The 14,298-nt window shown below is 46.4% G+C and overlaps 1 protein-coding gene across 1 annotated transcript in view; it reads left to right on the top strand.

Annotated features, from left to right (window-relative positions):
• Positions 1-14,298, top strand: part of LOC115468956 (protein phosphatase 1 regulatory subunit 12A-like) — a 489,777-nt gene that overhangs the window by 326,038 nt on the left and 149,441 nt on the right. Inside the window, 1 exon segment of the mRNA XM_030201143.1 lies at positions 7,049-7,202. Coding sequence (XP_030057003.1) covers positions 7,049-7,202 — 154 coding nt within the window.

The following is a 14,298-nucleotide window of genomic DNA, read 5'->3' as shown; positions in this document are numbered from 1 at the left end:
GATCCTGGAAAGGCAGCTGCGACTGTCTGTTCCGGTACCGCAGGTGCTTGCGGTACCATCGATAGATGTGGCAGCTGGCTTCCCGCCTGTGGTGAGGCCCTTGACGTTGGTGTCGCCTACGGCATCGGCCTCGGCTGCCTCCTCTGAGTTGACTCGACGTCGATGGAGGGAGCTTCATCGCCGCCGGCACTGGAAACTTCTCGGCATCGCCATCGAGGACATAGCTCCTCGGCGTCGAGATGGGCTCGGCTTCGTACTGCAGTCAGAGAACTTCAGTCCGATACCGAAGGAGAGGCTTCGTGGGAGGCAGAGGAAGACCCAAGATATTTCTCTTCTGAGGAGTCTTGTGGCCTTCCCTCTGATCCTACTCCATCACCAGAGAGAAAGCTTTCTCCCCCGGAGAGTTTGTCTTTCTCGTCCTTTGTCCGGGAAATGTCTACGGCCATTCCCTTCCCGGTGGTTACTGAGGATGAGCCCAGGGCTGAGATGTTCGAGGTCCTGGACTATCCTTCGCCACCTAAGGAGTCATCCACTGTTCCTCTCCATAATGTCCTTAAGCAGACACTGTTGAGGAACTGAATGAAACCACTATCTAACCCCACCATTCCTAAGAAGGTTGAATCCCAGTATAGGATTCACGGGGACCCGGAGTTGATGAAGGCCCAGTTGCCTCATGACTTGGGGGTTGTGGATTCTGCTCTCAAGAGAGCCAAAAGTACGAGAGATTTCGCCTCGGCGCCCCCGGGACGGGAGGCTCGGACTTTGGACTCTTTTGGGAGGAAGGCCTATCAGTCAGCTATACTCCTCTCCAAAATCCAGTCCTTCCAGTTCTACACGAGCATTCACTTGCAGAACAATGTGAAACAACTGGCGGAGCTGGTTGATCAGCTCCCTTCGGAGAAGGCCAGGCCTTTTCAGGAGGTGGTCAGGCAGCTGAAGGCGTGTCGTAAATTCCTGTCCAGGGGTACTTACGATTCTTTTGATGTAGCGTCCAGAGCCGCTGCTCAGGGTATAGTGATGCGCAGACTCTCATGGCTGCGTGCCTCTGACCTAGACAATCGAGTCCAGCAGCGGCTTGCGGATGTTCCTTGCCGGGGGTATAATATTTTCGGCAAGAAAGTGGAACAGGTGGTACCAGCGGGAAACCGCATTTGACAAACTCTCCCACCGGACGCCTTCAGCATCTTCTTCATCAGGTAGATGTTTTTACGGGGGAAGGAGGAATGCTCCCTATGCTTACTCTAAGTGTAGGTACAATCCACCTTCTCGCCAGCCTGCTCAGGCTCAAACCCAGCGCGCTCGTTGACGTCAACAGCGTGCGCCTCAACAGGCCCCTGCAGCGCCCCAACAAAAGCAAGGGGCGGGCTTTTGACTGGCGCCAGGCGAGCATAGCCGCAATAAAAGTGTCCGTGCCGGACGATCTACCGGTCGGGGGGAGGTTAAAATTTTTTCACCAAAGGTGGCCTCTTGTAACCTCCGATTGGTGGGTTCTTCAAATAGTCCGGTTAGGATACTCCCTCAATTTGATCTCCAAACCTCCAAATTGCCCACCAGGAGCTCAGTCCTTCAGCTTCCAGCACAGGCAGGAACTTGCAGAGGAACTCTCCGCTCTTCTCAGCGCCAATGCGGTCGAGCCTGTGCCACCGGGGCAAGAAGGGCTGGGATTCTATTCCAGGTACTTCCTTGTGCAAAAGAAAACAGGGGGGATGTATCCCATCCTAGACCTAAGGGCCCTGAAGAAATACCTGATTCGAGAAAGGTTCAGGATGCTTTCCCTGGGCACCCTTCTTCCCATGATTCAGAAAAACGACTGGCTTATGCTTCCTGGACTTGAAGGATGCTTATACTTACATCCCGATACTGCCAGCTCACAGGCAGTATCTTCGATTCCGTCTGGGAACACAGCACTTTCAGTATTATGTGCTGCCCTTTGGGCTCGCCTCTGCGCCCCAGGTGTTCACCAAATGCTTGGCGGTTGTTGCAGCGTCGCTACGCAGGCTGGGAGTGCATGTGTCCCCGTATCTCGATGATTGGCTGATGAAGAACAGCTCCGAGGCAGGAGCTCTCCAGTCCATGCAGATGGCTCTCAAACTCCTGGAGCTACTCGGGTTTGTTATAAATTACCCAAAGTCCCATCTCCTTCCAGTTCAACAACTAGAATTCATTGGAGCTCTGCTGGACTCTCAGACAGCTCAGGCCTATCTTCCCGAGGCGAGGGTGGACAACCTTCTGTCCCTAGTTTCCTTGGCCAGAGCGTCTCAGCAGATCACAGCTCGGCAGATGTTGAGACTTCTGGGCCATATGGCCTCCACAGTTCATGTGACTCCGACGGCACGTCTTCACATGAGATCTGCTCAGTGGACCCTAGCTTCCCAGTGGTGTCAAGCTGCAGGGGATCTAGAAGATGCAATCCTGTTGTCCACTGCTTTTCACAACTCCCTGAGATGGTGGACAGTTCGATTCAATTTGACCTTGGGACGTCCCTTCCAAATTCCTCAGCCTCAAAAAGTGCTGACTACGGATGCATCTCTGCTAGGGTGGGGAGCTCACATAGATGGGCTCCACACTCAGGGAGCTTGGTCCCTTCAGGAATCAGGTCTTCAGATCAATCTCCTGGAGTTGCGAGCGATCTGGAACGCTCTAAAGGATTTCAGAGATTGGCTGTCCTATCAAATTATCCAAATTCAGACAGACAACTAGGTTGCCATGTACTATGTCAACAAACAGGGGGGCACCGGATCTCGCCCCCTGTGTCGGGAAGCCATCCAGATGTGGCTTTGGGCTCACCGTCACGGCATGTTTCTCCAGGCCACGTATCTGGCAGGCGAAAACAGCAGCCTGGCCGACAGGTTGAGCAGGATAATGCAACCGCACGAGTGGTCTCTCAACAGGGTAGTTGTCCGTAAGATTTTCCGAGTGTGGGGCACCCTCCCGGTGGATCTTTTTGCCACTCAGATCAATCACAAGGTCCCTCAGTTCTGTTCCAGACTTCAGGCCTACGACAGGCTAGCCTCGGATGCCTTTCTCCTACATTGGGGGTCAGGCCTTCTGTATGCGTATCCTCCCATACCTCTTGTGGGAATTTGCTGAAACTACAGCAAGACTGCGGAACCATGATTCTGATTGCTCCATTTTGGCCGCATCAGATTTGGTTCCCTCTTTTTCTGGAGTTGTCCTTCGAAGAACCGTGGAGATTGGAGTGTTTTCCAACCCTCATCACTCAGAACGAGGGGTTGCTTCTGCATTCCAACCTCCAGTCTCTGGCTCTCACGGCCTGGATGTTGAGGGCGTAGATTTCGCCTCCTTGGGTCTTTCGGAGGGTGTCTCCCAAGTCTTGCTTGCTTCCAGGAAAGATTCCACAAAGAGGTGTTACTCCTTTAAATGGAGGAGGTTTGCCGTCTGGTGTGATAGCAATGCCCTAGATCCTCGCTCTTGTCCTACACAGACCCTGCTTGAATACCTTCTGCACTTGTCAGACCAACTCCGTAAGGGTCCATCTTAGTGCAATTAGTGCTTTCCATTATCGTGTAGAGGGTAAGCCTATCTCTGGACAGCCTTTAATTGTTCGCTTCATGAGAGGTTTGCTTTTGTCAAAGCCCCCTGTCAAACCTTCACCAGTGTCATGGGATCTCAACATCGTTCTCACTCAGCTGATGAAACCTCCTTTTGAGCCACTGGATTCCTGCCATCTGAAGTACTTGACCTGGAAGGTCATTTTCTTGGTGGCTGTTACTTCAGCTCGTAGAGTCAGTGAGCCTCAAGCCTTGGTAGCCCATGCTCCTTATACTAAATTTCATCATAACAGAGTAGTCCTCCGTACGCACCCTAAGTTCTTGCCGAAGGTGGTGTCGGAGTTCCATCTGAACCAGTGAATTGTCTTGCCAACATTTTTTACCCGCCCTGCTGAACGTCAGTTGCATACATTGGACTGCAAGAGAGCATTGGCCTTCTATGTGGAGCAGACAAGCCCCTTCAGACAGTCCGCCCAAATGTTTGTTTCTTTAGACCCCAACAGAAGGGGAGTGGCTGTTGGGAAATGCACCATTTCCAATTGGCTAGCAGATTGCATTTCCTTCACTTACGCCCAAGCTGGGCTGACTCTTGAGGGTCATGTCACGGCTCATAGTGTTAGAGCCATGGCAGCGTCAGTGGCCCACTTGAAGTCAGCCACTATTTAAGAGATTTGCAAGGCTGCAACATGGTCATCAGTCCTCACGTTCACATCTCATTACTGCCTTCAGCAGGATAGCCGACGCGACAGTCGGTTTGGGCAGTCGGTGCTGCAGAATCTGTTTGGGGTTTAGAATCCAACTCCACCCCCCCCCCCCCCATTTTTATTCTGTTCCAGGCTGCACTCTCAGATGTTTCTTCGTAGGTCAATTTTTGTTATGTTCTAGCTGTTGCGAGGCCTAGTTGACCCTGTTTGTTGTTTTGAGTGAGCCTGGGGGCTAGGGATACCCATATGTGAGAACAAGCAGCCTGCTTGTCCTTGGAGAAAGCGAAATTACTTACCTGTAGCAGGTATTCTCCGAGGACAGCAGGCTGATTGTTCTCACCAGCCCGCCCGCCTCCCCTGTGGAGTTGTTCCTTTCTTTGGTTTTGCTTCATAAGTTGACTGAAGCGGGACTCTTGCGCGACGGGCGGGAAGATGGCTGCGCATGCGCGGTGCGCGCGCTCGAAGGCTTTAGCAACCTTTGTTGCTAGGAATATTTTTCGAACCTGGGGCTGCCGTGGACGTCACCCATATGTGAGAACAATCAGCCTGCTGTCCTCGGAGAATACCTGCTACAGGTAAGTAGCTTCGCTTTCTCCTTCATTGGGGAATAGGTCTTCTGTATGCGTATCCTCCCATACCTCTAATAGGGAAGACTTAGCTGAAACTCAAGCAAGACCGTGGAACCATGATCCTGATCGCACCCTTCTGGGCACGTCAGATTTGATTCCCTCTTCTTCTTCTTCTCAGATCAATCACATGGTCCCTCAGTTCTGTTCCAGACTTCAGGCCTACGACAGGCTAGCCTCGGATGCCTTTCTCCTACATTGGGGTCAGGCCTTCTGTATGCGTATCCTCCCATACCTCTTGTGGGAATTTGCTGAAACTACAGCAAGACTGCGGAACCATGATTTTGATTGTGCCATTTTGGCCGCATCAGATTTGGTTCCCTCTTTTTCTGGAGTTGTCCTTCGAAGAACCATGGAGATTGGAGTGTTTTTCAACTCTCATCCCTCAGAATAAGGGGTTGCTTCTTCATCCCAACCTCCAGTCTCTGGCTCTCACGGTCTGGATGTTGATAGTTTAGAATTCTCTTCCTTGAGTCTTTCAGAGGGTGTTTGCCGTCTGGTATGACAGCAAGGCCCTAGATCCTCTCTCTTGTCCTACACAGACCCTACTTGAATACCTTCTATACTTGTCAGAGTCTGGTCTCAAGACCAACTCCGTAAGGGTTTATCTCAGTGCAATTGGTGCATCGGCGTGTAGAGGGTAAGCCGATCTCTGGACAGCATTTAGTTTTTCACTTCATGAGAGGTTTGCTTTTGTCAAAGCCCCCTGTCAGACCTCCACCAGTGTCATGGGATCTCAACGTCCTCACCCAGCTGATAAAAGCTCTTTTTGCGCCACTAAATTCCTTCCATCTGAAATACTTGACCTGGAAGGTCATTTTCTTGGTGGCTGTTACTTCAGTTCGTAGGGTCTGTGAACTTGAAGCCTTAGTAGTGGATGCACCTTTTACTAAGTTTCATCACAACAGAGTAGTCATTCGCACTCACCCTAAGTTCCTGCCAAAGGTGGTGTTGGAGTTCCATCTGAACCAGTCAGTTGTCTTGCCAACATTTTTTCCCTGACCTGATGCCCACCCTGGCGAGAGCAGCTTGCACACCTTGGACTGCAAGAGAGCTTTGGCCTTTTACGTGGAGCAGACAAAGCCCTTCAGACAGTCTGCCCAGTTGTTTGTTTCTTTCGATCCCAACAGGAGGGGAGTCGCCATTGGAAAATGCACAATCTCCAATTGGCTAGCAGATTGCATTTCCTTCACTTATGCCCAAGCTGGTCTGACTCTGGAGGGCCATGTCATGGCTCATAATGTTAGAGTCATGGCTGCGTCGGTGGCTCACTTAACGTCAGTCTCCATTGTAGAGGTTTGCAAGGCTGCAACATGGTCATCTGTCCACACATTCACATTACACTACTGCCTTCAGCAGGATACCCAACGCAACAGTTGGTTTGGGCGGTGAGTGCTGCAGAATCTGTTTGAAGTTTAGAATCCAACTCCACCCACCTAGGCCCGTTTTATTCTCTTCCAGGCTGCACTCTCAGTTAGCTGTATATAGTTTCAGGTTAACCTATGCTATGTCCTCTCCGTTGCAAGGCCTAGTTGACCAATGTTCATTGTTTTGAGTGAGCCTGGATGCTAGGATACCCCACATGTGAGAATAAGCAACCTGCTTGTCCTAGGAGAAAGCGAAGATACTTACCTGTAGCAGGTGTTCTCCGAGGACAGCAGGCTGATTATTCTTGCAATCCCTCCCAACTCCCCTTTGGAGTTATTTGTTATTCTTTTTGATTTAACTGAGGTACATGGCTCGCATGGCGGGCAGAAGGTATCCGAGCATGTGCAGTGCGCACTGCAACGCGCAGCAGGTAGACTCTGATGTCTACCCACATGTGAAGAATAAGCAGTTCTGTTGTCCTCGGAAAATACTGCACAGGTGAGTATCTTTGCTATATAGGTACATGACCTGCACACAAGCATTTCTGAGGGCATAGTTTGGGGGCAGCATGGTGGACAAATGTATGTGTACTTTTAACAAATTGAGCATGCACATTGATTACATCTTCAGAGCAGGTGTAAACTTTGTTCCTTTGGGCATTGTTTAGGTGGCTGTTTAATAAAGATGCACTGGTGCCTACTATGCCTTTATAAAATAAGCACCGTGTTATGAAATTGCGCCTGTATGTTTGTATGGCATGACAATGTCTTCCCTTCTCCCCCTGTTCATTCACTAACCAAAGTACTGGGGTAAGTGCTGTTGCCTTTTCTGATGTCAGCAGGCAGAAATGAGCTGGAGGTCTCGGATTGCCAGTTTGCAGAAGTCTGATCTGCTGGGGTTGACATCTCCTCCGGATCCACCTCGTGCTACAGCAGTGGGAGGCAATACTAGTCTTAATCGACAGGGAGTTACACAACTACTAGATAACAAAGGTAACCTCCATCAGTGCACCATCCTCAGATCACTAGTATTCATCTTCATTACTACTGCTAATCTAGTAATGAAGTTAGTTCTGCCCTCTGGAGCCCTGTCCTATAACTGACTACCATTTTCACATCTAACTCTCATTTTCATCCCTTGTCATCACTGATCAAAGTGGCATTATATTTATCACAACTGTCTACCCCTCCTCCAGCCAGGGAAAGGAGGAGTGTGTGGGGGGAGGGGGTCCTGTAATGGACATTTCTCTATTTTGAGCTACAGATTTTCTTACAGACATGTCCACCTCCTGTTTATTAATGGGGTAATTCCATCACAGATGATGTACGTAGCTGTACGCGTATAAATTGTTTAAAACCGTAAATTCTCTATTGTTGCATTTAGTTGATCCAAAATACTGAGCAGTTTTCCTATAACACCATCAGGAGGCCACAGGCATGGCTGATTACAATGTTTCATGCATCATGTGCTCTCTTAGGAGTGCAGCTGTCCTTGGAGAACATGGGGTGAGAAATCCAAGGAGGTTTGATTGAGAACAGGAGATGGCATGACGTCAAAAAGTTGAAGTCACTGTGTTTCTCCTTACCTGCACGACCGTCATTCTGCATACATTCAAAACAAAGCAAACTAACATATGAGCTGCTGCATCTACATTGTCATTCTTTATTGCTGGTAGCATTTTTATTTAATCTCACTTATATTTTCAAACATGCCAGCTTGTGCAGCATATGGATGTACACAAAGGTCAGAGGAAATATAATAATGGAATAACTTTTCGTAGGTAGAGTTGTAATTTGTTGTAAATTGTAATCTGTGTGTCATTTGGAGGGGCTGGGTATAGGGACTCCCTAGCACATGTATTCGTGCAGACATTTTTTTCTCCTGGTAAAGCACTACTAAAACAAACATTATGTTATGAAAATCATTTGCTCAACATGAGTTTCTATCTATTTTTTAGTTACTTATTTTATGACATTTATATCGTACATCAAACATGAATTAGGTTGAAACCTGGGAGCATTTAAAATCTTTTTTTCTGTACCTAGATGAAAAGAGAAAGATGGTTTGTGGGAACTTGTTCCTTTTGTTTTGTGGATTGCAGTAGTATATTATAAAATTACACCTATTGTTGTTTATTACTACTATGTATGTATTTATTTATTTATTGCATTTGTATCCCACATTTTCCCACCTATTTGCAGTCTCAATGTGGCTTACATAGTATTGTTAACATGGTTAATCCAGTATATCAGGTATAATTAGTATTGTGTAGAGATAAATTAAGGGAAGAGAGGAGAGGAAGGGATTTAAAAGAGTATTTATAGAAGGTGTGCTTTCATAGCTGAATGGGTTGGTGAAGTGGATTAGTGTGGCTGTGGGTTCTCGTTGTAGGCCTTGTTGAAGAAATATGTTTTTAGTGATTTGCGAAAGATAGTTATTTCGTCAGTTGTTTTCAGGTCTATGGGTAATGCATTCCATAACTGCGTGCTTGTGTAAGAGAAGGAGGTGGCATGCATCAGCTTGTATTTTAGTCCTTTACAGCTGGGGAAGTACAGGTTGAGAAATTTGCGAGATGATCTTGTGGCGTTCTGGGAGGTTGGTCCACGAGGTTTAGCATATAAGTTGGGGCGTCTGCGTGAATGATTTTGTGTACAATTGTGCAGATCTTGAATGCAATGCATTCCTTAAGTGGGAGCCAGTGAAGTTTTTCTCTTAAGGGTTTTGCACTTTCATATTTAGTTTTTCCAAATATGAGTCTGGCGGCAGTATTCTGGGCAGTTTGGAATTTTTTGATAGTCTGTTCTTTGCAGCCAGCGTACAGTGCGTTGCAGTAATCCAAATGACTTATTACCATTGACTGGACCAAGGTACGGAAGATGTATCTCGGGAAGAAAGGTTTTACTCTTTTGAGTTTCCACATGGAGTAGAACATCTTTTTTGTAGTGTTTTTTACATGGGTATCAAGAGTGAGGTTTCGATCAATGGTGACTTTAAGAATTTTCAAGTTTTGTGAGACAGGAAGAGAACAGTATGGTGTAGTTATGGTGGTGAAGTTTTTTGTGTTATATTGAGAGGTAAATACAAGACGTGTTTTTTCTGCATTAAGTTTTAGTTGGAATGCATCGGTCCAGGTGTGTATTATTTGGAGGCTTTGGTTGATCTCGTTGGTGATTTCATTTAGCTCATGTTTGAACGGGATGTAAATTGTGACGTCGTCCGCATATATGTAGGGGTTGAGGTTTTGGTTGGCTAGAAATTTGGTTAAAGGTATCATCATTAGGTTGAATAATGTTGGTGAGAGGGGGGATCCTTGGGGAACTCCACATTCAGGTATCCATGGGAGTGATCTGTTCGCCTTTGTTGTTACTTGATATGATCTTGTGGTCAAGAATCCTTTGAACCATTTGAGAACTGTGCCTCCTACTCCAAAGTATTCTAGTATATGTAGTAGTATTTCATGATTGACCATGTCAAAGGCACTGGACATGTCGAATTGTAGGAGGAGTATGTTGTTACCAGTTGCAATTGCTTGTTTAAATGAATTCATTGTGGACACTAGAACAGTTTCGGTGCTGTGATTTGACCGAAATCCTGATTGAGACTCATGCAGTATTGAGTGTTTATTTAAGTATTCAGTAAGTTGTTTCGTCACTATGCCTTCCATGAGTTTGGTTATAAGTGGAATAGATGCTACTGGGCGATAGTTGGTTAGGTCCATTGTGCTTTTCTTGGTATCTTTCGGTAGCGGAGTAAGTAGGATGTTTCCTTTATCCTGGGGAAAGAGCACATTTTGGAGTCTGTAATTTACGTGGTTCTTGAGATCTGTTTTGAATTGTTTGGGTGTGGTTCTTATTAGACTATTAGGACAAATGTCTAATTTGCATTGCGATTTGGCGTATTCTCAATTTGATGAAAGCTTGTCAAAGTTGGTCCAAGATCGATCTGCTGGGTATTCCCCGAGTTTTGGGTCTAGGCATTCAAGGATAGTTGTGTAATCTGTTGTATTGGTAGGCATCATGAGTCGGAGCTTTATGATTTTTTCCTTGAAGTAATTTGCAAGAGTGGTTGCTGAAGGGGTATCTGTATTATTGGAGGTGACCGTATTGGTGTTTAGGAGATTGTTTACAAGTGAGAAGAGTTTATGTGTATCCTTGTAGTTTGGTCCTATTTTGGTTTTGTAATACGTCCTTTTAGTTTGTCTGATAGTGTATTTGTATTTTCTTTGTAGTTGTTTCCAGTCTTTGAGTGTATTTTCGTCTTTTTTCTTTCTCCATGCTCTTTCTAGTCTTCTGACCTGTGATTTTAGTTCCTTCAGTTCTTCGTTGAACCATGGTATTGAGTTTTTTCCATGTGAGGTTCTGGTTTGGAGTGGTGCTATATTATCTAGTATTGTTCTGCATCTGTTAACCCATTCTAGAAGAAATTGGGGTTAGTCTGTAGGTGTTGTCTATTTGTCGGTATATACTTGTTGCCAGAATATTAGTGGGTCTATTTTGCCTCTCGTAGTGTAGGTTTGTTGTTTTTGTTTTTGTTGTGTCTTTTTTGTTCTCCAGTGGAGGGAAAGGTTTGCACTGTAGTGATCGGACCATGGCCTGGCTGTCCATTTTGTATCTATTAGTGTGAGATTTGATTCTGATGAGAATTTGTGGGTGATGATATCTAGTGTATGTCCTTTGTTATGGGTGGGTTGTATGTTTGGCCAGTGGAGCTCCCATAGTTGGAGGAAGTCTTTGCATTCGCGTACATTGCTTGAGTTAGTATCTTCCAAGTTAAGGTTGATATCTCCTGCTATAAGAAGGTTCTGGGTGGAAACACATGTATTCGATATGAAATCCAGAAAGAGATTCAATAGTGAGGGCAAAGCTACTTTCATGCAGAAGTCCAGAGTCAGTCTAAATGTGCCAACATTATCCAGTTCTGTGATATATATTTATTCCTTCTTCAAGTCATTTTTCAGCAGCATTTTCTCAGTTATTACCCAAATGTTAAGTTTTGATTGTTACTGTATTCTGTCTCAATGTATTTCCAGTTCTGGCATAGTATAAGTCATCACATGGACAAAATATAAGAAACCCAATGGACTGCATTAGGTGCTTATAGCCCATTTGGTTATGTTTAAACAAGTGAGATATCTGCATGAAATAAAATATTTATTTTTATTATTTTGACTTATGAAAACCACTTATCCTGAAACTTGCTCAAAACAGATTAATCCATTTATACAAAAGAGATAAGGCGAAGATGTGATTCTGTGTGCTCCAATGAAAAGAAAGTTTAATTTTACTTCCAATCTTTATAACACCAGACTTGCCAAGGCAGAAAACAGGATATCCTCACTGAAATTTAGCCATGTATTACTGTATTGTATAGAACAATGTAGAAAAATGAGCACAAAATATAGCCTTTATTAGTGCTGTTTTCACCAGTTACAATCATATTTTAATCTGTTTTAGTGATATTCCCTTTTTATTTCATGATATTTTAATCTGTTTTAGTGATATTCCCTTTTTATTTCATGATATTTATATCTACATATGGGAACCTTTCAAATAAATTAAAAACCTGTCAAATAAGTAAAAGAATTTCTCCGAGGACAAGCAGGCTGTATCCTTCTCACAAGTGGGTCGACGATCCGCATTGGCCTGGGAACCAGCATATTGCATAGCAAAAAGAAAAAAGGTTTTGCTAGAGCCTTTTGGCGCGTGCACTGCACTGTGCATGCGTGGAGTGCTTTCCTGCCCGTCGTGCGACTGCGATCCTCAGTTCTTTTTCTGCGTGAGGAGCAGCAGTTTTTTCTGTGGCTCCTTTTTTCGCATGGGAAAGAGCCTTTCAGTGTCTTTTTTGCTGTGTTTTGGCATTTTCGCCCCTTTTTGTCTTATTTTTTTGTTTAAAAAAAAATGTTTTCCCTTTATTTCCTAGTTCTTAGACCCGCATTTAAGTTTCCTTTCTTTTTAGTCCTTAGGCCTGCTCGGCCGGGTCTCTCCCTTTTTTGTGCTCTTTTTTTTCCTAGCACAATTGTGTTTTTTGATTTAGCCAGAGCAATCTTCCCTTCCATGTCATCAAAGACTCCCAGTAGCTTTCAAACGCTGTACTCTGTGCAACCAGACCGTCTCGGACACAGATACCCTTTCTTGGTATATCCAGTGCCTTGGGCCCGACCATAGCCCGGAGAGTTGTGCCCTCTGCTTTCGTATGAAGAAGAGGATTCAAATTGCCTGAGAGGGTCAGAGAGAAAAACTTTTTGGAGCACGGTCCAGTCCTTCAACATCAGCATCGAGGTCAGTGGAGTCGACGTCGAAATTGGAGGTAGGGATGGCTGCTCAGAGACCCCAATACACTGGGAGCAATGATACACCGAGTGGGTCTCCACCTGTCTTGAGGCCTCCCCCCGGGACCCACCGTTGTTGGACCCGACCCCGAGGCGTTGTGAGGATTCCACGTCGTCCTCTGCACCAAAGAGTCTCGGTGAGGTGCATCGGGCAAAGGCCAAGAAGCACTGACACCTATCTCCGCACCGTGCCGGGAGCTCCGGGACGTTGAGGGATCTGGTTCCCAACAAGCGTCAGCACCAGGAGGCGCTTCCCTTTCATTCAAGAGGTGCCGGCATGCACGTCTCCCAGCAGCCTGCTCCCACACCCCAGGCAGTTAGGTAACCTGAGCCCACACCGGCCCCACAGCCTTTGCCGATGTCAGCTCTCAAAGAGCAACTCCGGTCCTTGCTCCCAGAGCTTTTGGAAGCTTTTATGGAGCGATGTGCATCGGGGGTGCCTGTGCCTACCATGCCTTCCGCTGCGGCTCCACCTGGTCCCCAGGTCATGGGATCAGAGTAGTGTATTGTTATGGATTAAAAACTGGTTGGAAACAGAGAGTAGGGTTAACTGGTCACTATTCACAATGGAGAAGGGTAGTTAGTGGGGTCCCTCAGGGATCTGTGCTGGAACCGTTGCTTTTTAACATTTTCATAAATGACCTGGAGGTGGGGGTAACTAGCGAGGTTATCAAATTTGCTGATGACACAAAGTTGTTCAAGGTCGTCAAATTGCCAGAAGATTGTGAAAAGTTGCAGGAAGATCTTGCGAGACTAGGAGACTCCAAATGGCAGATGACGTTTAATGTGAGCAAGTGCAAAGTGATGTATGTGGGAAAGAGGAACCCAAACTATAGCTACATCATGCAAGGTTCAGCGTTAGGAGTTACGGAACGAGAAAGGCACCTGGGAGTCATCATTGATAATACATTGAAATCTTCTGCTCAGTGTGCTGCTGCAGCTAAGAAAGCAAATAGAATGTTAGGTATTATTAGGAAAGGGATGGAAAACAAAAATGAGGATATTATAATGCCACTGTATCATAGTAACATAGTAGATGACGGTAGAAAAAGACCTGCACGGTCCATCCAGTCTGCCCAACAAGATAACTCATATTTGCTGCTTTTTGTGTATACCCTACTTTGATTTGTACCTGTGCTCTTCAGGGCACAGACCGTATAAGTCTGCCCAGCACTATCCCCGCCTCCCAACCACCCACCCCTCCTCCCAACCACCGGCTCCGGCACAGACCGCACAAGTCTGCCCAGCACCATCCCCACCTCCCAACCCCGGCTCCGGCACAGACCGTACAAGTCTGTCCAACACTATCCCCGCCTCCCAGCCACCAGTCCCGCTGCCCACCACCGGCCCTGGCACAGACCGTACAAGTCTGTCCAGCACTATCCCCGCCTCCCAACCACCAGCCCCGCCTCCCAATCCTGACTAAGCTCCTGAGGATCCATTCCTTCGGCACAGGATTCCTTTATGCTTATCCCACGCATGTTTGAATTCCGTTACCGTTTTCATTTCCACCACCTCCCGCGGGAGGGCATTCCAAGCATCCACTACTCTCTCCGTGAAAAAATACTTCCTGACATTTTTCTTGAGTCTGCCCCCCTTCAATCTCATTTCATGTCCTCTCATTCTACCACCTTCCTATCTCCGGAAAAGGTTCGTTTGCGGATTAATACCTTTCAAATATTTGAACGTCTGTATCATATCACCCCTGTTTCTCCTTTCCTCCAGAGTATACATGTTTAGTTCAGCAAGTCTCTCCTCAT

The sequence above is a fragment of the Microcaecilia unicolor genome, chromosome 4, assembly GCF_901765095.1.
Source record: "Microcaecilia unicolor chromosome 4, aMicUni1.1, whole genome shotgun sequence".
Lineage (NCBI taxonomy): Eukaryota > Metazoa > Chordata > Amphibia > Gymnophiona > Siphonopidae > Microcaecilia > Microcaecilia unicolor.
The sequence above is the reverse complement of the archived record's forward strand: the minus strand, read 5'-3'. Positions and strand labels throughout refer to the sequence as shown.